Raw genomic sequence first — 26,052 nt, forward strand, 5'->3', positions numbered from 1 at the left:
CTCCTGCAACTTTCAAGATTCTTTTGTCTTTGACTTTTGACAGTTTTATTTTTCCCCATAGTGTCTTGGGAGTGGGGCTATTTAGGTTCATTCTATCTGGAGTTCTTTGAGCTTCTCAAATGTGGATGTCCATTTCCTTCCTCAGATCAGGGAAGTTTTCAGTCTTTACTTCTTCTAATTTTTGTCCCTTTCTCTTTTCTCCTTCTGGAACTCTCATAATGCATATATTTGTCCATTTTATACTATTTTATAGGTCCCTTAGGCTTGCTCCACTTTTGTTTTTATTCTTCTGATCTGATAATTTCAATGGTCAGAATTGCTGATTCTTTTCTCTGCTTGATCAAATCTGCTCTTGAACTCCTGTGAAAAATTTTTTAGAACTCCATATGGTTTTTTGTTTTCAGTTTCTCTTCAATATTCTTTTTGTTCACGCATTGTTGTCTTGATTCATTTAGTTGTCTGTGCTCTTCTGTAGATCATTGTGCTTCCTTAAGACAATTAATTTCAATTCTTTGTCATGTAATTAATAGATTCCCATTTTCTTGGTATTGGTTCCTGGAGATTTGATTTTAGCCCAGTGAGGACTAATTTTGGATTCCTCTGACTTCTAGAATTACCAGATAATAAATTGTATTGTTTTAAGCCACTAGGTTTGTGGTAATTTATTATAGCAGAAATGGGAAACTAATACAGAAGTCTGAGTTAATAAAAAACAAAAGAGGGGCCCCTAGGTGGCTCAGTTGGTTAAGTGTCCAGCTCCGGATTTTGGCTTAGGTCGAGATCTCATGGGTTCGTGAGTTCAAGCCCCCACATAAGGTTCTGTGCTGGCAGGAGAGCCTGCTTGGGATTCTCTTCCTCCTTCTCTCTCTGCCCCTCCCCTATTCGTGCTTGCTTGCTTTCTCTCTCTCAAAATAAACTTAAAAAAAAAAAAAGGACACATTTCAAATAAAGTTACTTAGGAAATATTTTATTGTACAAAATTTACATTTGTTGTAAATACTGAAATGCATGGCAAAACAACTTTTTGTTAATCCATTTTTTTTTGAGATTTTCTGTGAAAAGATTTATTTCCTAATACATTCTCAGATAATATTTGTTTAACAGTTGTGTTGGTAGTAAGTACCTTGAGACATAAGTTCTAAAACTGAAAACAGATCAAAAAAGTGCAGGAGGAAGACCACTGCCAAAGAGTAATCTCCATGAACTTGGCATTTTCCACTGCAAGGCAGATGCTGTGGGGTCATCACACTGTAACTGAAAAAAAAAAAAAAAAAAGTTTAATCCTTCAACTTTACCACCAAATCCCCTTTTCACATTTAAGTAGCATAAGACCCCTTCTCTAGTTTCTTTTGTTTCTGCTCTTTTTGACTTTGACACTTTTAGTTGTGTTTCACTGTAAGTAAAAACAAAGCAATAAATTTCCATGTCTCTATATTAACTGAAGACAGATTTCCTTAAGTTCCAAATCATAAAGATATGCCAGAAAGGCTATGGGTGAAGTCCATCCAGTAAAATCAAATTTGAAGGGAACTGAGGTAAAAAAATTAAAAAAAAATCAGTGCTATGTGATTTGTATCAATTTGTTCCTAGCAAAAGCATGAATTAAAAAACAGTACCTATCATATAAAGCAGCCTTACAGTGCTTCTATTATGCCTATTTCCCTGGGTGTAATGCTCTTATAACAGAGAAAAGTATTTTAATTATAATATGTATTTAATAGTTACAGTATTGCTTACATAAATATCTTTTGCTTTCCTGAAAAAAAAAAATCCTGAATTTGAAAGAAATTTGTTTATTCTTGTAAAAATATGTCTGGTATGATTAATGCAATGTGACCAATTAATACCATGAAGTACTTAAAAGTTTTCCTTTTTTGGAAAATCAGCTTTAATGAAACAACTGTAGATAACTGGTTGGTTAAATACTCTGTTATCTTTTCAAAAGCTGAGCTAAACTAAATTTTACATAAAGATGTATCAAATTTTCACTTATTTGGCCTACTTATATAAAATATAAAATACAAGTTTACAAATACATAACTGGAGAAATCAGAGGCTTAAATGTAGTAAAACTTACACATGGTTTGATTATCTGAAGCCATTCATTAAGATATTCAACAAGACCTAGAGCATCTGGGATATTGTCTCCTTCTGACACAAATTTCAGCAGAACCACCATTGGAATTTCTTTAGAACAGCTATAATAAATACAGAGAAAAATTAAGTATTCTTCTACTGATATAAGACCCGGATTCCAGTGTGCCTGTTTTTATAGCTAAGACGATCTGCCAGGTTTTAGGCAAGGAGAAGATGCCACCTAATAAGATCACTTATTTATCCCCCTTGCCCCAGATGTATGGTATTTGTGGGGATAGAACTAGAAGCCATGTAATTAATGCCCACCATGGGCATATGTAAATTTGTGTATCACACAGGGCTGCATGAAAAAACATCCGCACTGAAAAATGTTCTGATCTACTCTCCAGATCTGCTGTAGAGACAGTGATTTTCAGAAGCACCATAGCAAAGAGACTGAAAGAAAATAATACCCTTGTTATTAATAATCTAAAGCAGTGAAGGAAAAGTGTGGAATAGAATAAAGGGAAAAAGACTTATTGCTATTTCTTACAGATTCTATCTACTGAGTGATTTATTATGTGCTAAGGACTGTCTGCATATTTTATAATTCAATCCCTCAGCAATCCTTGAGGAAGTTGTAATTATCTCCATTTTATAAATGAATCAGTTTGGAATAATGGGAACACAGACAGAATGCCTGGATTCAAATTCTAGCTCTGCTGCTTACCAGACATGTCAGGTAAGTTACTTAATCAGAGCTTCAGTGTGTCTCATATGTAAAAGAGGGAACACAACAGAACTTACCTCACAGGTTGTTGGGACATATAAAGGAGGCAGTAGAGGAAAGTGGTTAACACAATGCTCAATACATAGTCAATACTATGAATGTGTTAGCCAGTATGATGAAGTAACTGAAGTTTAAAGGGCTTGAAGCATATTTAACATGCTCAAAGTTCTGTATCTGGGAAGTAGCAGAGGTGGGACTTGAACCTGAGTCTTTCTGACTCCAAAACAGTCTCCTATTTGCTATAAATGTCTCTGGGGGCGCCTGGGTGGCTCAGTCGGTTAAGCGGCCGACTTCGGCTCAGGTCACGATCTTGCGGCCCGTGAGTTCGAGCCCCGTGTCGGGCTCTGTGCTGACAGCTCAGAGCCTGGAGCCTGTTTCAGATTCTGTGTCTCCCTCTCTCTCTGCCCCTCCCCTGTTCATGCTCTGTCTCTCTCTGTCTCAAAAATAAATAAACGTTAAAAAAAAAAAAAAAAAATGTCTCAAGCTAGTGATGAGATGGAGGTAAATCAATGCAAAAAGCTTCCTGTGTGCCAACAAAAGCAAAAATATTTTCTAATACGCTAAAATCAAAAACTAGGAGAAAAATATGATGCTAAAACTTGAGAGCACATGACTGATAGAGAGGTTCAGAAATAAAGTGAGTTGGGTTCCTAAGCAGGGGATATCAGATGTGGAGAAGACTCTAATAGGGAGGTTCAGAAGTCTCAGATGTACTAGGAGAGGCTAACATAGCATCTCAGTCTCTAAATATTAGAAATTGGAAGTTGTCAGCAAATTACATCATCTCCGTATGTAGTAGAGGCTCTCAAGCTTTGTATGGAAGCACTGTGAGCTGTGATGACTCAGAAGATTCCAGATCCTACACATTCCTTAGAAATGGATCCTGCCTAGAGGAGGCTAGCTGGCCTCCCTGGCTGTGCCTTCATTTTCAAAGCTCGACCTTAAAAAATGAAGAAGTATGGTCTTGAATTTACAGTGCCTCCACTACTAGTTTGTAACACAAAGAGTAGCATAATAGTTTTAATACCATCCTCTGGACCTCTCTAAAAATGAAAAGTAGAGAATGACTAATTTTATTACTTTGTGACATTAAAAACCTAGACACATCCATTATTAAATTATAAATGCACTTCTATTCCCATTAAATATATGGGATTTCAGGTCAGCCACACCACTGCCACCCCTTATTATTAGAGTAACTAATATTATTTTTTCCAGAGATCAGAATATATATTTGTTCTCATAATGGGAAGGCAAAACATATATGTTACAAAAAATTTAGCAAATATTCATGATGTGCACTGAGGAAGAAAAAAAAGGATTCAAAATTATATAAGCTCTATGATGAGTTTTTTTTCAATTTCAAAAATTCTTTATTGCAGTGAATGTATAATTACACTGAACATTGAACAAGGGTTTGATTATAAGAGAATAAAAGATGTGTGTTAGAAAATTAAAAGAAAATTGATTTTGTGAGAAACATTTTTAAACAGGATGAACTGTAAAGTTATAAAGGTAGACATGGTATATCTTGCAGATATGTACATTTAATTCAGATATATTTTTAAAAAAATTTTTTTTTTCAACATTTATTTATTTTTGGGACAGAGAGAGACAGAGCATGAACGGGGGAGGGGCAGAGAGAGAGGGAGACACAGAATCGGAAACAGGCTCCAGGCTCTGAGCCATCAGCCCAGAGACCGACGCGGGGCTTGAACTCCCGTACCGAGAGATCGTGACCTGGCTGAAGTCGGACGCTTAACCGACTGCGCCACCCAGGCGCCCCAATTCAGATATATTTTTAAAGGAGTTGGGAAGAGAACAAATGAAAAATTAGTAATGGTAGTTACTTCTGATACGTTATATACACACACACACACATATATATATACGTATATATACGTGTATATATATATATATACATATATATGGGGAGGTGGGGAGAGACAGGGAGAGAAAGAGCATGTGTGCATGCAAGGGGAGAGGGGCGAGGGGGGGGTGCGGAGAAAGAGAGAGGGAGAGAAAGAGAGAAAGAGAGAGAGAGAGAGAGAGAAAGAGAGAAAGAGAGAGAGAGAGAGAAAGAAAATCTTAAGCAGGCTCCATGCCCAGCACGAAGCCTGATGCAGGGTTCAATCTCATCACAACTGTGAGATTATGACCTGAGCCTGAAATCAAGAGCTGGACACTTAACCAACTGAGCCACCCAGGCACCCCAAAACTCAGTATTATAAATATAGTTTCTTTGGACTATTTTATATTTTCCAAATATTCTATGATGACTATGTCTAACTTTTATAATATTTTGCTACCGTTGCTAACTGTGTGGGCAAGTTTACAACTACCCAGAAGTTATTCTTTGGTCTCACAGAATTTTACCCTACACATGTGTGGCTTAGACTTCAAAGACTCAGAGAGACCCCTACAGCTCTTCTGAATAGTCCTTCTATGGTTCTCTGCCTTGTACTTTCCGAGTGTCCTAGCATTCCCCAATGCTGATATCTGTCTCCTCAACTCAGCAAGACTGGTCTGCTCAGGTTCCCTCCCCCTCCCTGTGTTGTAGTCCAGAAAATATCTCCAAGCAGAAAGTTGGGGGCAATTGTAGGACTTTATTTGCCTTCTCTCAGGGATCACAACTATGTGCTGCCTGGTGTCCAAGTCTGAAAAACAGTTGTTTCATTAATTTTGTCCAATTTCCAGTTGCTTATGGCAAGATGGCAAGTCTGAGATCATTACTCTAACACTGAGTGGAGCAAATGGAGGAGGCTAATTTGTAAAGAACTAAGCAGTCAGGGTGAAGGTGCAGAGAGCCGTGGGAATACAAAGAGAGTAGTAACTTCCTTGTGCAGAAGGGAGAAGCATGTAAGGACACAGAAGAGTGCTGTACGAGGTGACTCTTAGAAACTGGGTTGGTTTTTGCAAGGGAGACAATAGGAGAAAGTACATGGGACAAGGCAAGGAAGAATGAGACAGCTTTTAGGAAACCGTGACTGCTAGTAGTTTAGCTGGAGTCCAGGGCACCAAGGAATGAGCCAGGCAAGGAGATCCTGCAGGGCCTTATATGACACATTAAGAAATATGAACCAGATTCTGCACAAAGCAAGTAAAACTGCTGATGGATTTAAAAAAAAAAAAAATTTTTTTTTGATGTTTATTTTTGAGACAGAGAAAGAGCATGAATGGGGGAGGGTCAGAGAGAGGGAGACACAGAATCTGAAGCAGGCTCCAGGCTCCGAACTGTCAGCACAGAGCCCAACACGAGGCCCGAACTCACAAACTGTGAGATTATGACCTGAGCTGAAGTCAGATGCTTAACCGACTAAACCACCCAGGCACCCCACTGCTGATGGATTTTACTCTGGGAATGTTGTGATCAGTTCTGAATTTTATTTTTCAATTTTTTTTTAATGTTTATTTTTGAGAGAGAGACAGAGTGTGAGCCCGGGGGGGGGGGGGGTCAGAGAAAGAGGGAGACACAAAATCTGAAGCAGTCTCCAGGCTCTGAGCTGTCAGCACAGAGCCTGACGCAGGGCTCGAACTCACGAACTGTGTTATCATCACCTGAGCCAAAGCTGGACACTTAACTGACTGAACCACCCAGGTGCCCCAGTTCTGAATTTCAGAAGGTTGATTTTAGCAATACTGAAGATGGATTAAACGGAGTCATAATGAAGGAGGCGGGGGAATCAATCAAGAGATCTTGATGGCAGCAGCTACAGACTAAACTCACATCCCTCCAAAACTCATATGCTGAAGCCCTAACCCCCAATGCAATTCCATCTGGAGATGGGACCTGCACAGGTAATTGAGAGTAAACCAAGTCATAAGGGTAGGGCCCTAATCTGACAGCACTGTGGCTCTGTAAGGAGAGAAGGAATCAGAGGTCTCTGCTATCTGAAGATACGGCCAGAAGGCAGCCATTTGCAAGCTAGGAAGAGGGCCTTCACCAGAACTCAACCATGCTGGCTCCCCAATCTCAGACTTCTAGCCTCTAGAACTGTGAGCAAATTAATTTTTGTGGTTTAAGCCACCCTGCTGATTTTATTTTGCTATGACACCCCAATCAGACTAACAGCAGTCTAGGCTACAAATGATGTGGCCTGAATGAAGCAAAAGAAGGACTGAAAGCTGGTGGTTTGCAGGGCAGGCCACAGAATGATTACATAGCCATGGCTTCCAGGCTGTGGTAAAAGAATAGTTGAAGTGATATTTTACATGATGAGCAATAAGCTAGACAGGAAAAGAAGTAAAAACACGAATGGGTGACAGACTGGAAAAAAAGAAAAGTGAAAAGAAATGAGCAGGTCTTAAGGGAAAAAGAGAAAGCTGGAATGGTACACAAGTATGGCCAGAAATGGACAAAACAAGGTGTATTGGGAAAACAAGCTGAAATGCCTGTAACCTTTCTGACAGAAGTCTTAGATATTTCAGAAAGAAGCAGGGGCATAAATAATTACAAATAACAAGGAAAAGGCTCAACTTTTAGACAAAGAATAAAGCTCACTATGATCCTGGACCATGAGTGCTAGCTCTAGAGTGAAGTGGTTAAAAGTGCAGAATTTGGGGCCGGATGCCTACGTTTGAATCTTGGCTCTGCCACACGTTACTCATATGGCTTTTAGCAGTTATTTAACCTTGCAGCCCTTCAATTTTTTTGTTTATAACATGTAGTTAATAGCACGTCTATAAGGTCAGTATGAGAATTAAATAATTTAATACATGTAAGGTGCACAGAAAGTACCAGGCACATAATTTGCTAACACCATGACTACTACTTATGTTACTATTATGACTTCTTCAGGTCATATAGAAATCACAATGCAGATTTCAGAGCAAGCAAACCAGTCATTCTACTTTGCAAGGCTAGGAATATACTCTTGAAATTTATTATGTTAAGTAAGGAGGCAGATTTTTGGTGGACTTTCAGCAATGGTAACGGGGACATAATTTTTTTCTAAGGTTAGCTCTGCCCACTTCTCTAGAGCCACCACTGACAGCACAAGTGGTGCTCCTTATTCATGTCTCCTCATGGGAGAGCAGGGAGTAGACTAGCAGTAGAAGCCACCTTCTAAACACCGTTGGCTCTGTTTTCCATGAACCCACCAGGCAAATCAACTCCTAGCAAGGAGGAAAAGTCAGAGGGAGTTGAAGCATACAGCAAGGCCTACTGGTTAGCCCTAAATTTAGCCTTGGGTCATATGAAACAGGAAGCTAAGGGAGAAGGCAGGCAAAAATGGGGATAGTGTAAGTGTCTACAAATCTGATGGCAGATTGGGCCATCATATAAGTCATAAAAGTCAATTTACAAAAAGGGGCTTAAAGAAAAAAAGATCTCTTTCTAGTTTCCTCCTTTACTTTCACTTGCCTGCTGTTAGTGATTCTCAAAGATCAATCAAGAGCGACTGCAGAGAATTTAAAAGAAAAATGCACAAAAATAACTATAAATCTGTTATTGGGCATATAATATATAAAGATGTAATTTGTGACAATATCATAATGGGTTGGGGGGAGATAGTGTGACCAGTAGTAGTTTTTGTATGCAACTGAAGTTAGTATCAACTCAGACTGTTATAACTTAAGAATGTTCCATGCACTCACCATGGAAACCATAAAGCAAGTATCTTTAGAATATACACAAAAGGAAATGTGAAGAGAATCAAAAGATGTCCCTATAAAAAAGGTGGCAGTAAAGCAGTAAATGAAGAACAAAAAAGGTATAAGACATACAGAAAACAAATAGCAGAATAACAAGTCCTTCATTAGTAATTACTTTTAATGCAAATGGATTAAACTTTCTAATCAAACGACATAGACTAGCAGAATGGATTAAAAAAATGATCTATTTACCGTCTACAAGAGACTCACTTTGAATATAAGGACACACATAGTTTGAAAATGAAAAGATGGAAAAAGATATTCCACACAAATAGTAACCAAAAGAGAGCAGGGTGGCTGTAAAAATATCAGACAAAATATCAAAAACTGTTATAAGAGATGGAGAAAGCCATTATATATTGAATAAAAGGGCCAATTCACCAAGAAGATGTGATAAATACAAAGATATATTCACAAAACAAGAGCCCCAAAATATATAAGCAGACATAGAATTGAAGGGAGAATTAGACACAGGGCTACAATAACAGTTGGGAGACTTCAACACCCCACATTCAATAATGGAACAAACGGACTGATTCATAATGAAATAGAGGGACTTACACAACACCATACACCCATTAAACCTAACAGATGTATACAGAACATCCCACTCAACACAAGCAGAATACACATTTTTCTTGGGTGCACATGAAACATTCTCCAGGACAGACCTTTGGTAGGGCACAAAATAAGATTTGATAAATTAAAAAGATGAAAATCATACAAAGTGTCTTTTTCAATCATAGTAGAATGACACTAGGACTCAACAACAGAAGGAAAACCAGAAAATTCACAAATATATGGAAATTAATACAGTCAAGGAAGAAATAGGTCAAAGAAGAAATCACATGGGAAATCAGAAAAATACAGGAGAAAGAAAATGAAAACAACATGCTGAATTTAAGAGTTGCAGCTAAAGTAGAGTACAAGGAAAAGTTTCAGCTGTAAACGCATGTATTTAAAAAGAAGAAATTTCTCAGATTGATGACCTAAGTTTCCATCTTAGGAACTATAATAAGAAAGGGAAACTAAACCTGGAGTTACCAGAAGAAAGGGAATAATGAAGATTAGAGTGGAGATAAATAGAAAACAGAAAAACAATAGAGAAAATCAATAAAACCAAAAGTAGTTATTTGAAAAGATCAACAAAATTTACTAAGAATAAAAGAAAACTCAAATTACTAAAATCAGAAATGAAAGTGAGGATATTAGTATGGGCTTTGCAGAAATAAGTAGGAGTTATTATTTAATGAGTACAGATTCTCTGTTTAGAACGATGACAAAGTTCTGAAAGTGGACAGATGGTGATGGATATACAACACCGTAAATGCATTAATGCCACTTAATTGTACACTTAAAAATGGTTAAATTTAATGTTACGTATATTTTACCACACTTAAATTATGTGATGTGTAAATATATAAACATATTCTCAAAGTTCTGATAAGTAATCCCAACACACTCTCCCACTTATCTTACTTTCATTATTTTTAAGTAGGCTCCACACCCAATGTGAGCCTTGAACTGGTGACCCCAGAGATCAAAGAGTCACACATTCTACGGCCTGAGCCAGCCCTTCCTACTTTCATTTTTAAATAAGGTGGGGGAACAAATGAACAAACAGACAAACTCACCCTTCATCATAGAGTGTTTTTGTGATACCTCCTCCAGGAATACGGATACAAAACTCAGAATCATCTATTTCAGGAATGCATGGGCTTTTTTCCATTTCTTCCCAGTTCAGGCTCTTTATTTTATTTTGAACAGTTTTTTGCAAGAAAGGTGTAAGCAGGTATCTGAAGGGAGTACTAGAAGCAATCATATAATTCAGTTTTTAAAAACATAATAAATTTGAACATTAAGGCAAGTATCAGTTCTTTTAGCAAATACTATTTGTTCCATGTGTATTTTGTTGCAAAAGCAAAGCACAAGTTTCAGCAGTCTACGGAAGAATAGCATATAAAAATATTGCTCTGGCTTGCTATTTACACACTTAGGAGAGAGCATAAGGACCCAGGCCAACTTAAACTAAGGCAAGGTCAGCATGAAGATAATCCATTTCCCACAAGCTATGCTCCCTTCTGGCCAAGAGGACTTTTGTGAGATTCCTAGAATTGTATGTTTATTGTGAGATTCCTAGAAATTAGCTCCAGTTTTGAAAGGTTAGTCTTGGCTAATGCTTTTCATCATGATTTTATAGGTGCGGAAATGATAATGAAATAGTTTATATTTCTATCTCTTGGATACTTTGCCTTATATTTAGGAATTCAGTGTGACATACCTGATTTATACTTAGAGGCAACTGGATTTCTGCAATGACTGAATAAATAGAAATATGAATTCAATTTTCCAAAAATCATCCAATGAATCTCTCCTCTTTCTCTTTATCAGCTCAGCTCTGTAATGTCACCACACACCATACCAAACAACCGAAGCACAGTTCCAGAACAATCTATATCTTTACACCAAAGCCTTCCTTCTGCCTCAACCATAACACTACTAACCATACTCCCTCCTATCTCCTGACTTTATCATCTTTCTAAATTCCAGAGAGGGGAGGTAAAAATATACATAACTTTTAAAACTTATTTTAGCTTTTTAATAGAGACACCATCATAATATTGCATAAATCAAAACAAAACTTTTCAAAGGCAAAAACATACCTGCGAAGCTGTAGGTCATTACGGTGATATGAATGACTGCTTGAAAGAACAATAACTTTGGCACAGTTACTACTTTTCACCCAGGAAAGCAGTTTTTCACAGAATGGCTTTGATTTATACTTCGTATACCATTGAAAGAATAAAAAGAAAGTCTAAAAGTTAAATCTTAGCATATAATAAGAGTATTATATAAAATATTTTATTAGCTTTATGTGATGATAATTTATGTATTAAAATTATAATTATTTTTACTTCCACTTTTCTGTCCTTAAACTGAAGGTGAGAGACGAAGAGCAATGAATTGTTTATTGTAGCTTTACAATTAAGAAATAAATCACAAGAAATCTAGTTTCAAAAAAATTCTATGCTGATGGACAAAGGAAAATTTCCCAGTTCTCTACTTAATCTATCGTTACTTAAAAACTATCACATGGTCATCTATGAGATCTTCTTGCTCGAAATTTCTGACCTGAATCTGATCAGGAAATGATTAGGTGAATCTAGGATGCTGAACATCTGGCATGAATCCTCGAAGAGTGAATACTATGAAGAACAGAAAAAGGAGGCCACTTCTACGTCAAAGGCTAACAACTAAAAAGATGTTACAGCCAAATGTAACATGTGAACCTTGACTGAAGGTTCCAAAACTGAAGAATATTTTGGGGACAATTGGGGAAATTTGAATATGTCTTATGATACTACTGAATAATTCATTAAGAGCTGATTTTCTTAGGTGTGATAATGCTGCTGTGGTTGTGAAGGAGAATGTCATGAAGGAGAGATACATGCTGAACTATTTATGGGTAAAATATCATAACATCACCAGCCTACTTTTGGATTATTTGGCAGAAGGAAACTGTATGCACATGCAGAGAGAGAGAATCAAGCAGGTATGGCAAGATATTAACAGTTGGTTAATCTGGGAAGTGGATTATACAATTTTGGGGGGAAAATTACTTTATGGAAATTCTTCTCACAGACCGCTATTAAATAATTATTCAATAAAATTTAAAATGCAGATAAGAAATAGCTAGTTCTTCAACTAGGGAGATGGTACAGCCTGATTAAATTAAAAAACTGTGTTTCAGTTTTCTGAAATCTCATTTTACAAATGAGGATAATGTTAATACCTGCTTTGTCACACTGTCGAGATGCTTATGTAGAGTAATATATATATAAAGTACTCACAGCCATATTGGTGTGAAGAAATCAATGCTCAATAAATGTTAGCTATTTTGAAATCACTATTCCCGTCTACCAAAAATTTCATTCAGACATGTTTGTCTTTCTTAATTCTTTTTTTTTTTTTTTTAATTTTTTTTTTTTTCAACGTTTATTATTTATTTTTGGGACAGAGAGAGACAGAGCATGAACAGGGGAGGGGCAGAGAGAGAGGGAGACACAGAATCGGAAACAGGCTCCAGGCTCTGAGCCATCAGCCCAGAGCCCGACGCGGGGCTCAAACTCATGGACCGCGAGATCGTGACCTGGCTGAAGTCGGACGCTTAACCGACTGCGCCACCCAGGCGCCCCTGTCTTTCTTTTTTTTTTTTTTTTTTAAATTTTTTTTTTTTTAATTTTTTTTTTTTTTTTCAACGTTTATTTATTTTTGGGACAGAGAGAGACAGAGCATGAATGGGGGAGGCGCAGAGAGAGAGGGAGACACAGAATCGGAAACAGGCTCCAGGCTCCGAGCCATCAGCCCAGAGCCTGACGCGGGGCTCGAACTCACGGACCGCGAGATCGTGACCTGGCTGAAGTCGGACGCTTAACCGACTGCGCCACCCAGGCGTCCCCCCTGTCTTTCTTAATTCTTGAACTTACACTGGTATTAGGAAGAGAACAGAAAAAGCCACATAGCATAATGGAAAAATATTAGCAACTCTCACTGCAAAACTTTGGGTATGGTATTGTTAACTAAAGACAGTAAAGAGTGAATCTAATACGAATATTAAAATAATCATAGCACTATTCACAGTTGTCTCAAACTAGAAAAAAATCTAACATTCCATTAACAGTACAATGGATAAATTATAGCTTATTTATACAACAGAATCCCACATAGAGGTGAGAATGAACAAACTACCTCTCCTTCGAACTACATGGATGGACCTCACTAACAGAATGTTGAGTAAAGGAAGCTAGACATAAAGTACATGCCATGAGATTCCATTTACATAATAACATAACTAAGATGGAGTATGTGGGAGAGGCAACAGAAAGCTGGTAATTTTCTGACCTTCTTAACAGATGGTACCTTAATCGACTCAACCAACATTTACTAAGAGCTCCTCTACATGCTACATACTTTTCTAGAAGCTGGGGATATGAGAATGAGTGATACACTGTCACTTCTCTCAGAATACTTACTTTATATTAGAGGTAGATAATAAACAAATATATGATACTCTAAGTAGTGATGAATTGTGAAGAAAACCACCCCAGGATAAGACAATAGGGTAGTCAGGGGAGGCCTTTCTGATGAGGCAGCATTTAAGCAAGGACTGAAGGAAGAAAACCATTTAGGTATCTAGAAGAAAACTATTCCAGGCAGAGAAAATAATGTAAAGACTCTGAGATGGGAGTGAGTTTAATCTGTCTGAACAACACAGGGAGACCAGTGTGGCTAAAGCAGGGTTAATGAAAGAAGGAAACCAGTAATGAGCAAACAGGAATGGCTCTAAGTTCGATTAAGTAAAGCAGTTGTCCAAGAGAACTCTCTGTGATAATGGAAGTGCTCTTTATGGCAGCTGCTTGCCACACATGGCTATGGAGAACTTCAAATGTGGCTAGTGTGAAGGAGGAACTGAATTTTTAATTTTATTTTAGTTTATGAATCAAAATTTAAATAGCTACATGTGGATAGTGGCTACCATACCAGCACAGAGGTAGAGCCTAATAAGTCACAGTAAGGGCTGGGAGTTCACTGGGATGAAAACAGGAAACCACCAGAGGGTCTGAAAAGAGAAGTGATGGATTTGATTTAGGTTTAAAGGATAACTGGTGGTGCTATCTGCAGACAATTAGGTATTTATGGAAGTGGGCAGAGCAAGAACAGAATTAGGGGTAGGAGAGAAGGCAGTGATTTGGACAAGAGTGGTAGTGGTGGAAGAGGAAAGAAGTTAGATTCAGAATTTATTTTGACATGTACATAATTTATATGTAGATGTCACTGGTTGAAATGTAATACAAATGGACTAAATCCAAAATATTCATTTGTTTAAATGTTTTCACCCATGTTACCTAAATTGGGAATATATAAGATCCAAACAGTATGCCTCATTTCCTTTCAATATAATCAATCAGTAAATGATGGTAACACCTATTCTAAGATTGGTTCTCTATAGAATCAGACTTTTCTTAACTGTACATACAGTAAAAAGAGCAGAACTGAGTTTTGAATCTTAATTCTTAATAATACTTAGTATTTTCTCATTATATTTCACTTCAATCAACTTAAAAAGACAAATATACTAACCTTAATAAAAATGGATCTTAACTGAAGAGCCACTAGCTTCTTTGAAGGCAATGAATATACTACAAAGACAAAAAGAAAATGAAATCATGAGAGTTAAAATGATGGAGTTATACAAGTGAAATTACTAACATAAAAGCTAAAATTGAATTGTAAGAAATTTTATACCTAATATTTTCAATAATTAAATATAAAACATATGAACTATATCATTCAGTTAAAATAGAACATTTTAGAAGTACCTTAAAATGCACCTGTGGGCTTTATTCTATATAACAGATTCATTTCTGAAAGGTTAACTGTTAAGAAAATATAAAATTATATTTCTTCTGACTGTGATTGTAGAATCAGGGAAGAATTCCCCAGAAACTTCTGGTGTTATGACACATGAAATCATTCTTAAGAATGTTTTTATTTAAGGGGTGCCTGGGTGGCTCAGTCGGTTGAGTGTCTTACTTTGGCTCAGGTCATGATCTCAGTTTGTGAGTTCAAGCCCCACATTGGGCTCTCTGCTGTCAGCCTGTCAGCGCAGAGCCTGCTTCGGATCCTGTATCCTTCTCTCTCTCTCTCTGCCTGCCCCCCCCCACCTGCACAATCTCTCAAAAAAATAAATAAAACATAAAAAAAAAAAAAAGAATGTTCTTAGCTAAAAACAAACAAAAAACAAAAAGGGGCACTTGGGTAGCTTAGTTGGTTGAGTATCCAACTCTTGATTTTGGCTCTGGTCATGATCCCAGGGTTGTAAGATCGAACCCCAAGTCAGGCTCTGTGCTGAGTGGGAGCCTGCTTAGGATTCTCTCTCTCCCTCTGCCCCTATCCCTCACACATGCTTTTTTTTTTTTTTTAATGTTTATTTATTTTTGAGAAAAAGAAAGAGAGAGACAGAGTGAGAACAGGGGAAAGGCAAAGAGAAAGGGAGACAAAGAATCTGAAGCAGGCTCCAGGCTCTCAGCTATCAGGAGAGCCTGACACAGGGCTCAAACTCACGGACCGTAAGACCACGACCTGAGCCTAAGTCGGACGCTTAACCGACTGAGCCACCCAGGCGCCCCTGCTCTCTCTCTCTCTCTTTAAAAAAAAAAAAAAGTTATTCTCCCCTCTTCTCTCTGGAGAAGAGCAACACTCATTGGGATTTAGAGAAGGAATAAAATGCAAGAGAATGTTAGCCATATAATAAAATCCCTGGAATAGGTACATTTGTGTTCTTTAGAAGTTTTTGAAAGATAACATGCAAGATAATATGTAAAATTTTCTGAGTCAAGGTGTGTGCTCTTCTTCAAGGAAAAGGATCCACAACCTTCACTCACATTCTACAAGGGGGCCTACTGTACTGATGCTTAACATGTCCCTGCCCAACCTCACCTCTGAGAATGAGAACCAAGGACAAAATATGGAGTTTCTTAGAGGCATGATTAGGCCACTGTGCTAAAGAGTAAAATTTTAGTTACTGTAAAATAATTTACAAATAACCCAGACTCCAGTAAATCCTTTGGCAGATCATGTCTCTCCAGCTATAGCTCTTTTGGGGAGTGTTGGACTGGGGTAGTGACTAGGGGCTATGCTGCAGCAGCAAGCCTAATGACCTCCAGGTATTTTCAGGACAAAGGAGGTAAGAGCAGAAATTTAGGAATTAGGGAAAAGAGCACAAATTTAGGGGAAAGGGACTAAAACGTGAGCCACTTAGGCCTGTAATCTATCTCTGATGTGCACATTTAATGCAATTCAACAGACTTAATGGGAAGAGGATACATCTGTAGAGAGTGAGCAAAGTGTAAGATATACCACCTCCTACAATATTAGCACTCATATTCATCATCAGTGTATCAGGAAAATCTTTTTTAAGATCCTGCTTCCCATTACTTTTCTCTTCTGAGGTGATACAATACAAAAGCAACATCACCTTTCATGTTTTCTGGTATAAAATATGTAGCTTTTATCTAATCAAGGCTTTAGATCTAAGAAGTTACAGAAAATACAGACACTAGGGGACCAAGATAAATGACACTACAAGGAAGTTATAAGACATATGCAGAAGATAGGACATTCAATAGGACAATGGATCTAGTTGTTTCCTCAATAAATTAGTTTCATGAAGGGATTAAAAAAAAAAAAGAGACTGCTCTACAGTAAAAAATTTCGGAGGCATAACAATCAGAAGTACTATGGTGGGTCTTAGTTTATTTTTTTATTATTATTTTTTAATGTTTATTTATTTTTGAAAGAGAGAAAGAGAGACAGTGTGTGAGTGGGGGGCAGTAGGGAGACACAGAATTCAAAACAGGCTCCAGGCTCTGTGCTTAACCAACAGAGCCAGCCAGGTGCCCCTAGTGGGTCTTGGTTTAGACAAACTAATTTCGAAGGACATTTTGGGGTAAACTGGAACAGTCTGAATATGGATAGGGTATAGTTAAGATATTAAGAAATTACTAATTTTGTTAAATGTGATAGTATTTTAGCTATAAAAAAAACGTTCTTTAAAAAGACAAATACTTACATATTTAGAGGTGGAATGTCATGATATCTATAATTTATTTCAAAATACCTCATCTTAAAAATAGATAAAGTAGATTAAAGGACATAGCCAATTGACTTGTTGTGAGTTTGTGTCAGAGAAAAGCCAGTGAGTCTTCCACTAGTGTGAAGGTCCATCAGGGTGGTGTGGTGCTTAAGAAACAGGTCTCAGGGGCCAGAGCCTTGATTAGAAACTCAGGTACACCAATTATTAGTCATGTGACCTTAACTTCTTTGTACAATGGTTTCCTCACCTATAAGACTACCTATAGAGTAGTTGTGAGGATTAAATGGATTAATACATGTAAATGCACACAGTGCTCAGCTCATATAAAATGATAGTTATCATTAGTGGAAGTATATAAATTCTAGTTCTACTATTTCTAGTACTTTATCCTTTAAGGCAATAGAAGAATTCAGTCTTATGGTAAACAGAACACTGAGAAGCCGACAGAGCACCTTGTCATCAAACGAAGCAAGTGGGTGCTCCTGTGCTTCATGATCAATAGCTTTCCCCCACTCACTCAGAGCAGTTCTGTATTATAAACACAGTGGTCACGGCAATGTCAACTGTGTTCCCCAATTATAACAAACATGACAGTGCAATGAGGAATTATGGAGATTTATGGCATGGTAAAAGCCTATGCCTACTAATAGTATTAGGCAACTCAATTCTCTGAGCCTTATCAATATTATATTATTATGGATTCTATAATAACATGAGAGGATAACTATCAGGCCTACGTAAGGTAGCACATGTTAAACATACAGGACTGAGCTCGGTGGAATTCTCTTTACCCCTTTCTCTAGTATTAGTGGTGCTTATACTTGCCAGAAAGATCAGAAATTAAAACTGAGGATAAAAGAAGGACAAAAAACCTTTATGTTAAAAAAAAAAAAAAAGGAAATCTCAAATTCTAGTAAAAAATATAAGTACAGTCATCTTAGGAGCTGCCATTTAGAAAAGACTAAGAACTAAAACCATGATGTACAATAGGACGATATGACCAGGTCATAAATACTGCACAAAACTGGCACTAAATAAATATATGCTATAAAACAATATCCATTGAATCTATTTCTGATTTAAAACAACTCTTCCTTGTAAGAGAATAAAACATGCAAAACCTTACATACCTTCAGCATTTATACTGAGTTCTGTTGAATTTTCTTCTGCAGTTGCATATGGATTGTTTCCAACCATTGGCACAAGACAATCAGTATAGAAGTAACCAATCTTACACATATTCAGTGTAGAAATAATCAAATCTATTGCAAGCTGGCCAACATTTCCAACAGATACTGCTGGCTGAAATAAAAAATGTTCATTAAGTAATCAAAATTAGCAGCACTTTTAAAAGCTTAGACAGAAGACAATAATCACAGGACTACATCTGAATGGTTATGCTCAGGTGCATCAGAACTAAATATGGACTCTTTGCATTAGCTTCAACAAGGTGTCAGCAGGGGCTTCCTCTACTTTGGAGACTATTGGTTTAACACCTTATTGAAAACCGACTACGTGCCAATCATTGCTCTAAGCACTAGGAATGCAGGAAGACAAACGGATAAAAATTCCTGCCTCGTGGAACTCTCATTCTAGTAAGGGAGTAGTTAAATATAATAAAATAGTGAAATACAGGCATACTTTATTTTATGGCACTTGAATGTCTGTGGCAACCCAGCCTCAAGCAGGTCTTTTGGCACCATTTTTCCAACAGCATTTGTTCACTTTGTGTTTGTCACAATTTGGTAATTCTCTCAATATTTCAAACTTTTTCATTATTATTATATTTGTTATCATTTGATCTATGGTGATTATGACTCACCAAAAGCTCAGATGATGGCCAGCATTGTTTAGCAATAACATATTTTAAAATTAAGGTATGTACATTGTCTTTTTAGACATAATGCAAACTTAATACATTATAGTATAAACATAATTTTCACATCCACTGGGAAACCAAAAAATTCATCTGACTGGCTTTATTGTGATATTCACTTTATTGCTGTGATCTGAAACCAAACCCACAATATCTTTGAGATATGCCTATATACAGAGGTAAGTGCTATGGAGAAAAATTAAGTGAGAGTGTATATGTGTTTGGTTGCAATTTTAAACAGGGTGATCAAGGAAAGACTTTAGGTGACCAGTCAACTATAGACCTGGGAGACTTAAGGAAGACAGCCATACGAAGACCAGGGAAAAAAACACTTCATGCAGTGGGAAAGCAAGTATAAAGGCTTCTTGGGTCATCTTTCCCTTTGCTTTGTTAGTGCATAAAGGTTAGAGTCAGCTTCTTTTTACGTTGAACACACACACATATTTACCCCCATGACTTCAAACAGTCCAACTGCCAAACCTCTACCTATCACCCAGAACATTTATCTCAACTCCAGAGACTAATGGATATCTCCCCACGATTCTCTCATAGGCAATGCACATTCAACATGTACAAAACTAAACTGTTGCCCAAACTTGTCCTCATGTTTTGTATTTCAAAAGTGAAACAATTACTCAATTACCTAAACTAAAAAACTTCTTCCTTTTCTCCTACTAACTACTTATAATACATGGCTAATTTTTATTGATTCTACTTATCTCTTTAATATAGCCCTTCCTTTGCATTCTTCTAGCAATTGCTTCCCCCATCTCCATTTCCTCTTATTTTTCTGGGTCCCTCAGAGTGGTCTCCCACTTCTCATTGCTCTCATCTACTAATCTCCTGGTTATCTTCTGTAATTCCCTTACCCTTCCCAAGGAGGGTATAATCTTTCCTTCTAAAATACCCTCCCTTGATCCTACATACTCCCCTAGCTACCACCTCACTTCTTGGTGTCTCTCCATAACCAAAATTCCCAACAGCTGTCCACTAAAGCACAAGCATTCAGGCACTTTATCTCTGAATTAATGAACAAATACATACATATATTCTCTATCTCTTCTTCCACTTATTCAGCCCACTCCAATATGGCTTCCCTCCCTTTGCCACTTTACTGATAACGGTCAAGGTTACCGCCAATAATGTCTTAGACATTACTTTCCCCACGAATCTTTTTTTTTTTCTTCTGCCAGATATCTCCTGGAAGGATGCTTTTCTCTTTTGTGATTAACAAATATTTTTCAGAGATACTATGAAATACTACAAAATTTCCTTCAACAGTACATCATCACAAATTTTAGCATTCACTGATATTTCTTGCATGCATTAAGGTGAGAATTGCCCAAAAGTGATTATCATCATTTAAAAAATTAAGATATAACTGACATATAACAGTGTATCAGTTTCAGGTATAAACATATATCAGCTGATATATATATATACACACATATTGTGAAATGATTACCACAATGTTTACTTAACATCAATCAGATACAAATTTTTCTTGTAATGAGAACTTTTTAAAAGAATGTTTTAATGTTTTATTTATTTTCAAGACAGAGAGAGACACACACAGAATCCAAAGTAGGCTCCAGGCTCTGAGCTGTCAGCACAGAGCCAGATGTGGGGCTTGAACTCACAAACTGTGAGATCATGACCTAAGCCGAAGTCAGAGTTAACTGAGCTGCCCAGGCACCCCTTGTAATGAGAACTTTTAATATCTACTCTCTTAGCAAATTTCAAATATACACTACAGTACTATTAATTACAGTCACCATGCTGTACATTACATCCCCAGGACTTACTTATAACTGTAGAGTTGTACCTTTTGACTACCTTCATCTATTTCATCCAAGCAGCTCTCATTCTCATCTGCCTCTAGCAACCACCAACCTGTTCTCTTTATCTATAAAGTTTTTTTTTTTTTTCCAGATTCCACATATGAAGCTTTTTTTTTTTTTTAACGGGTCCCTGTGTCCCTCCCCCTCCCAACAAATTCTAGGGTTCTTCTGTGCCCTTTACAAAGTGCTATCCTAGCATTTATTGCCCTTATTGATTTACGTGTGTTTCCAACTAAACTGGACACTCCTTGAGGACAAGGACCTAGTCTTATTCTAATAGACTGTTTATTGAAACAGTGACTGAATATGGGCAATTTTAGGAGCAATAAAACCGTGTGTTAGGTACTGGCAAGGTTTCCTTTTCTGTAGTTATCTGGTTAATGACAAAGCCCTGCCAGCTTAAGAAAGGCTCTGCTACTAGCTGGAAAAAAAGATTTTCTAGGATACAACGAAAAGAAGATGGCCCGCACAACCTATGTACAACGTTACCAATAATAATCAAACACATTACGTTTTACAGTTAAGACTACGAACTCTAGTCTCAGAAACGTTTGGTGATAGCGCCAACAAAGATTCTTTCTGCAGCCCGGACTCCAGCGACAACCTCTCCGTTTTAAGCAAGCACCGTCTTCTGTCCCAGGGCGAGTGAAAGACCTCGAGGCGCGGTGGCGGCCCCCCAGGCGCCTCCCGACAGACAGCACCCCAAGCCAAGCAGGCGGAGCTCGAGAAAGCTGGGACTCACCATTAGGAAGGTGAAGCCAGCGAGGTCGGGGACAGAATCTCCGCAGGGAACAAACATGGTCGCACCGAAATGGAAGGACTGGGCGAGCACTGACCTAGAGGAAACGCAGGCGACGCGAGCGCGAAAGCGCGAGCGACGCGCTGCGTCCGCTCGCTGGAGTCCCCAGAGCCCCTAGCGACGGGGGCAGGGCGGGGCCGTGGAGTCGCTCGGCGTGGGGTCCTGAAGGGCCCGTCCAGCTACCTGCCGGTCCGCAGTGCGGAAGGGGCCCGCGAGTGGGGAAGAGATGGGGGTCGGCAGCGCCTGCGGAGACCCCGGCAGGGCAGGGCGATGGGGAGCGCTGAGGTTGCTGGGTGGCGACCCCGAGGGAGGGGGGCGGCAGGTGGAGGTGGTCAGGCAGGGCTGGGGGCAGCCCGAGGCTTGGTAGTCCGCGCCGTTTGAAAGCAACAGTTGAGAGCCGCAGCCGCCGCCGCAGCCGCCGCTTCGGCTCCCGCCCAGCCCGGCCTGACGCGGCGTCGCGCCCCCCGGGAGCTGCGCGAGGCCGGCGGTCGCGCCGGTTCTGCTCTGCCGCGTCTGGCACTCCGGGGCTGGCCGGGGAGCGCCCGAGGCGGGGAGAAGCGCGGTGAGGCGCTGGCCCCAGCATGTCGCTGCCGCCGGAGAAAGCCTCGGAGCTGAAGCAGCTCATCCACCAGCAGCTGAGCAAGGTGAGGGCCGCGGGCGCCCGCCTTTGGTCCTCTCCGGGCCTCTCCGCCCGCCTTTGGTCCTGAGCGCCCGACCTGGCATCCCGAGGCCCGACCGACGGCGGCGCCTGTTTGCCGGGGACACGAGCGCAGGCTCTGGGGCGCAGAGCACGGCTGGGCCGTCTCCGGGTGTCCAGCCGGGGCCGCTCTCTAGCCTCGCTGAAAGATAACAATGCCGGCAAGTGCTAGTGAGAGTTTGAGGTGACGGAACGTGGGAGAGTGATAGCACAGCTGTGAGAACGAAGCATTCATCCCGCGGTTTCTGGAGATCAGATCGAGTACAAGTTGTGTTTGGAGCAGGTGTATATTCAGAGGTCTGGAATTGGAATTACTTTAAGGGTGAAACTTGTGTCTTTCAAGTTGAACCAAATCAGCAATTCTTAAAGAAGTCATGAAAGGGAAGTTACTGAAGGACTTGCAACGAAAAGCGTTTGTGATGTTTCGAAGCTCAAGGAGAACATTGTTGAGGTGCTCAACTGAATGCAGTAATCTGAAATAATAAAAGCTACGGTTTATTGTACACTTGCCAGGCTTTCTACTCAGTGTTCAGCATTTTTTGGCTAAGCCTCACAATATGGTCTTGGCAGGGCATTATTTTTTTTCCAGATTCATAAAGGGTGAATAAGTTAACTCAGGGTCACATCTAATAAGCAGACTTTGAGGTTCTCCAGGTTTGTATTCTTTTGATTATACAATTCTCTTTCAAAAGGTCTGCTTTGGTTGAGTGTTATTTGTGGGGAACTGATAACAAAGGTAGCAGATAACCAGCAGAAATTATTCCTAGAATTTGTAGTAAAAAAAAAAAAAATCATCCTAAATTTATTTTTGGTTTTCTTCCTTTTAAAAATCTTAACCTTTATTCTTATTGAATTCTGGTAACAATTTTACATTTACTATTATCTTGAGAAGCCTTTCTGAATTTTATCTATTTACTCTCCCATTTTTTTTTCCTTTGGGTGTTTTAGAAAGAAATTAGCTGATTGGCAATGTTTGATGACTTTGTAATGTAAATGGTAATTCGAGTTTTCTACGTAGATGGATGTCCATGGCAGAATAAGAGAAATCCTTGCTGAGACAATACGGGAAGAATTGGCACCTGATCAACAACAGTTATCAACTGAAGATTTGATCAAAGCCCTTAGACGTCGGGGAATCATTGATGATGTGATGAAAGAACTTAATTTTGTTACTGTGAGTAATCTTTTAGGGAAAAGATTTTGAGAGTATGTTCTCATGCTTAATGCCACTTATAGGGTCCATATTTGGGGCCTCTTTTTAGGAAAACCACTTTAAAATGAGACAATTTGGGAGTGGCTGGCTGGCTCAGTCGGTAGACCATGCAACTCTTGTGGTTTGGAGTCTCACATTGGGTATAGAGATTTCTTAAAAAGTAAAAATCTTTAAATAAACTTTAAAACATTAAATAAATGAAATAAAATGTTAAAAAAATGAATAACATCATTTTACCTAATACTATCTTTACTTCAAATATAAGCTAACTCTACCCTTGAAAAGTAGCAAGTAGGATTATGTATCAGTGAGATTGGAGTTACATACCATATTGCTCTCTCTACAGAATTTTCTGTTGTTATTCTCTAGTTCTGTAACTTTAAGTGTATATATTTTAGTTAAATTAGGTCACCATAACCTCGTTCTTTTTCACTAGTATTGTTCTGTAACGTTTTTGATTAGGCATATTTTTTTGATACATTCTTTTGGAACTCCATTGTCTGTGATTAACAAATTATCAATTTCTTTAAAAAAATGATTGCGTAAGAACCTTCAAATCTCTTCATACAAATAGGTCAGTAATGGGATGATAGTCTCTCAGTGCACAAATTAGTAAGTAGGCCTTTTGAAAATGAGGCAATAATGAGAAACTGTGACCTCAATATCTGGGTATTATAATGTAAAAATTGGATGGACTGCATAATACATCAGGGAATAAGTTTTTTAATACAGCCTCTTTTTTTGGTTTTTGAGGTTTATTAACCCAGTTGTTTAAAAATTGACCCAGTAACAGCTTCTGCTATGTGAATGTCATTTCCTTGTTAAAATTAGTTCATGGTAGAATCATAAGGCAAATGTTAGGTTTAGAAAAAGTTTACCCTTGTTTAAGACATTAAGAATTTGTTTTTAGCATTCTGTGGACATTGGTTGAAGGCTGTTTAATTACTTATAATACTTTAGGAGTGACCAGTAACACCACCTTTTTTGCAGACTTTTCATTATTTTAATTATGTAATTATTTAATTAGGCTGGGAAAAGTTTCCTTGAGGGGGCTTTATACTATTTACTTAGTTCCGTTGTTGCCATTCCCTTGCCTAGTTATATTTTTTGTTTTCTAATTTGTTTTCATTTTTTTCTGCCTTTCTAGGACAGTATTGATCAAGAACTCCCTTCCTCTCCAAAACAACCTGTTTGTTTCACTGATAGACAATCAACCTTGTTAAAAAAAAGTATGTGTATTTCTTTTTAACATTGATTTCATTTTGGATAGTACTACATATTGATATGCTATAGTGTTTGGTATTTGATAGAAAACATTTTTTCTTTCTGGAATGAAATACTAATATTTTTATGACTAAGCATCCAAAAAAACTTAGATTCTGTTTTGCATGAAGTGTGTATTATGTCAGAAGATTTAACATGTAGCAGAGTGGAAGCAAAAACAGGATCACCTGTTGCTCATGTTTTAATAATGTATTTTATAAACACTGTACAGTCTTTTAATGGTAATTACTTAACAAGTATACTTGCTGAGCTGATATTTGTCTGAGCTTGTGGAGGTGAAGGAGTGTTGGATAAGCAACTAAAAAATAGATTTCTTAAGCATTGGCTCTGACTCCTTTCTAGCTGGGAGAGAGTAGCCAGCATATAAACTCAGATAAACATATTTTATTATGTATCTATTCTTCCCTGGTTGCAAATGGTCCTGGTATACAGTAAATGTGTTACTTTTTCTTTGTTTAGTCTTTGATTTTATTTCTGTCAAGTTATTATTTCCTATTGTCTTGATCACATTCCTTAAGTTATTTGGCAGTTTCCTCATATATATTGCTACACTTTACAGCTAATATTGATCCAACACGGAGGTATCTTTACCTTCAGGTTTTGGGTGGAAAAGCTTTCTTGGAACATCTACAAGAACCTGAGCCTTTACCGGGACAAGTTTGTTCAACCTTTACTTTATGTTTACATTTTCGAAACCAACGTTTTCGTTCTAAACCTGTTCCATGTGCCTGTGAACCAGATTTTCATGATGGCTTTTTACTTGAAGTGCACAGAGAAAGCTTGGGTAAGAAGCAATAATAAATTGTCATTTAATTGAGTAAATCTTTGTTAGGTTTTATTGCAGAACAACCATAAGACTTTTGCTGTAATGAGAGATTTAAAATGAGTAAATCTCCCTAGGTGTTTTTTTCTCCCCTCTTTTTTATAAAATCTACTTCCACCTGCCTTCTTTATTTTCTGCTACTTAGTTTTCCTTGAGGATTATTTTTTTACTGCTTTAATGGTTGCTTCTTTTGTAATAAACACTTCAATGCTTATTCGGTGCATTATACAATACTAGGAAAGTGCTGAGGATATATTGGAGGATGAGTCATGATTCTACTCATTTATAAAAGATGGCTAGATTTATGATGTTACATAACTTTCAAAAATAAAAAAAGTTTAGATG

At 38.1% G+C, this 26,052-nt stretch overlaps 2 protein-coding genes across 6 annotated transcripts in view; one reads left to right on the forward strand and one right to left on the reverse strand.

The window, feature by feature from the left end:
• Positions 1-946: 946 nt before the first annotated feature.
• Positions 947-21,814, reverse strand: PSMG2 (proteasome assembly chaperone 2). Its single transcript, XM_045457945.1, has 7 exons — positions 21,634-21,814; positions 18,305-18,476; positions 14,660-14,718; positions 11,182-11,300; positions 10,153-10,326; positions 2,078-2,198; positions 947-1,254 (listed from the first exon to the last, which is right to left on the reverse strand). Exons 1-7 carry the CDS (start codon positions 21,688-21,690, stop codon positions 1,156-1,158), a joined length of 801 nt encoding a protein of 266 aa, XP_045313901.1. The 5' UTR covers positions 21,691-21,814; the 3' UTR covers positions 947-1,155.
• Positions 21,815-21,985: 171 nt separating this feature from the next.
• Positions 21,986-26,052, forward strand: part of CEP76 (centrosomal protein 76) — a 33,752-nt gene continuing 29,685 nt past the window's right edge. Inside the window, exons 1-4 of one of the 5 annotated variants that reach the window (XM_045457921.1) lie at positions 21,986-22,334; positions 23,406-23,561; positions 24,748-24,829; positions 25,444-25,668. In XM_045457921.1, coding sequence (XP_045313877.1) covers positions 22,272-22,334; positions 23,406-23,561; positions 24,748-24,829; positions 25,444-25,668 — 526 coding nt within the window. In that variant the 5' untranslated portion in view covers positions 21,986-22,271. The other 4 variants (XM_045457920.1, XM_045457924.1, XM_045457922.1 and 1 more) reach the window with 4 other exon arrangements.

The sequence above is a fragment of the Leopardus geoffroyi genome, chromosome D3 (genome assembly GCF_018350155.1).
Source record: "Leopardus geoffroyi isolate Oge1 chromosome D3, O.geoffroyi_Oge1_pat1.0, whole genome shotgun sequence".
Lineage (NCBI taxonomy): Eukaryota > Metazoa > Chordata > Mammalia > Carnivora > Felidae > Leopardus > Leopardus geoffroyi.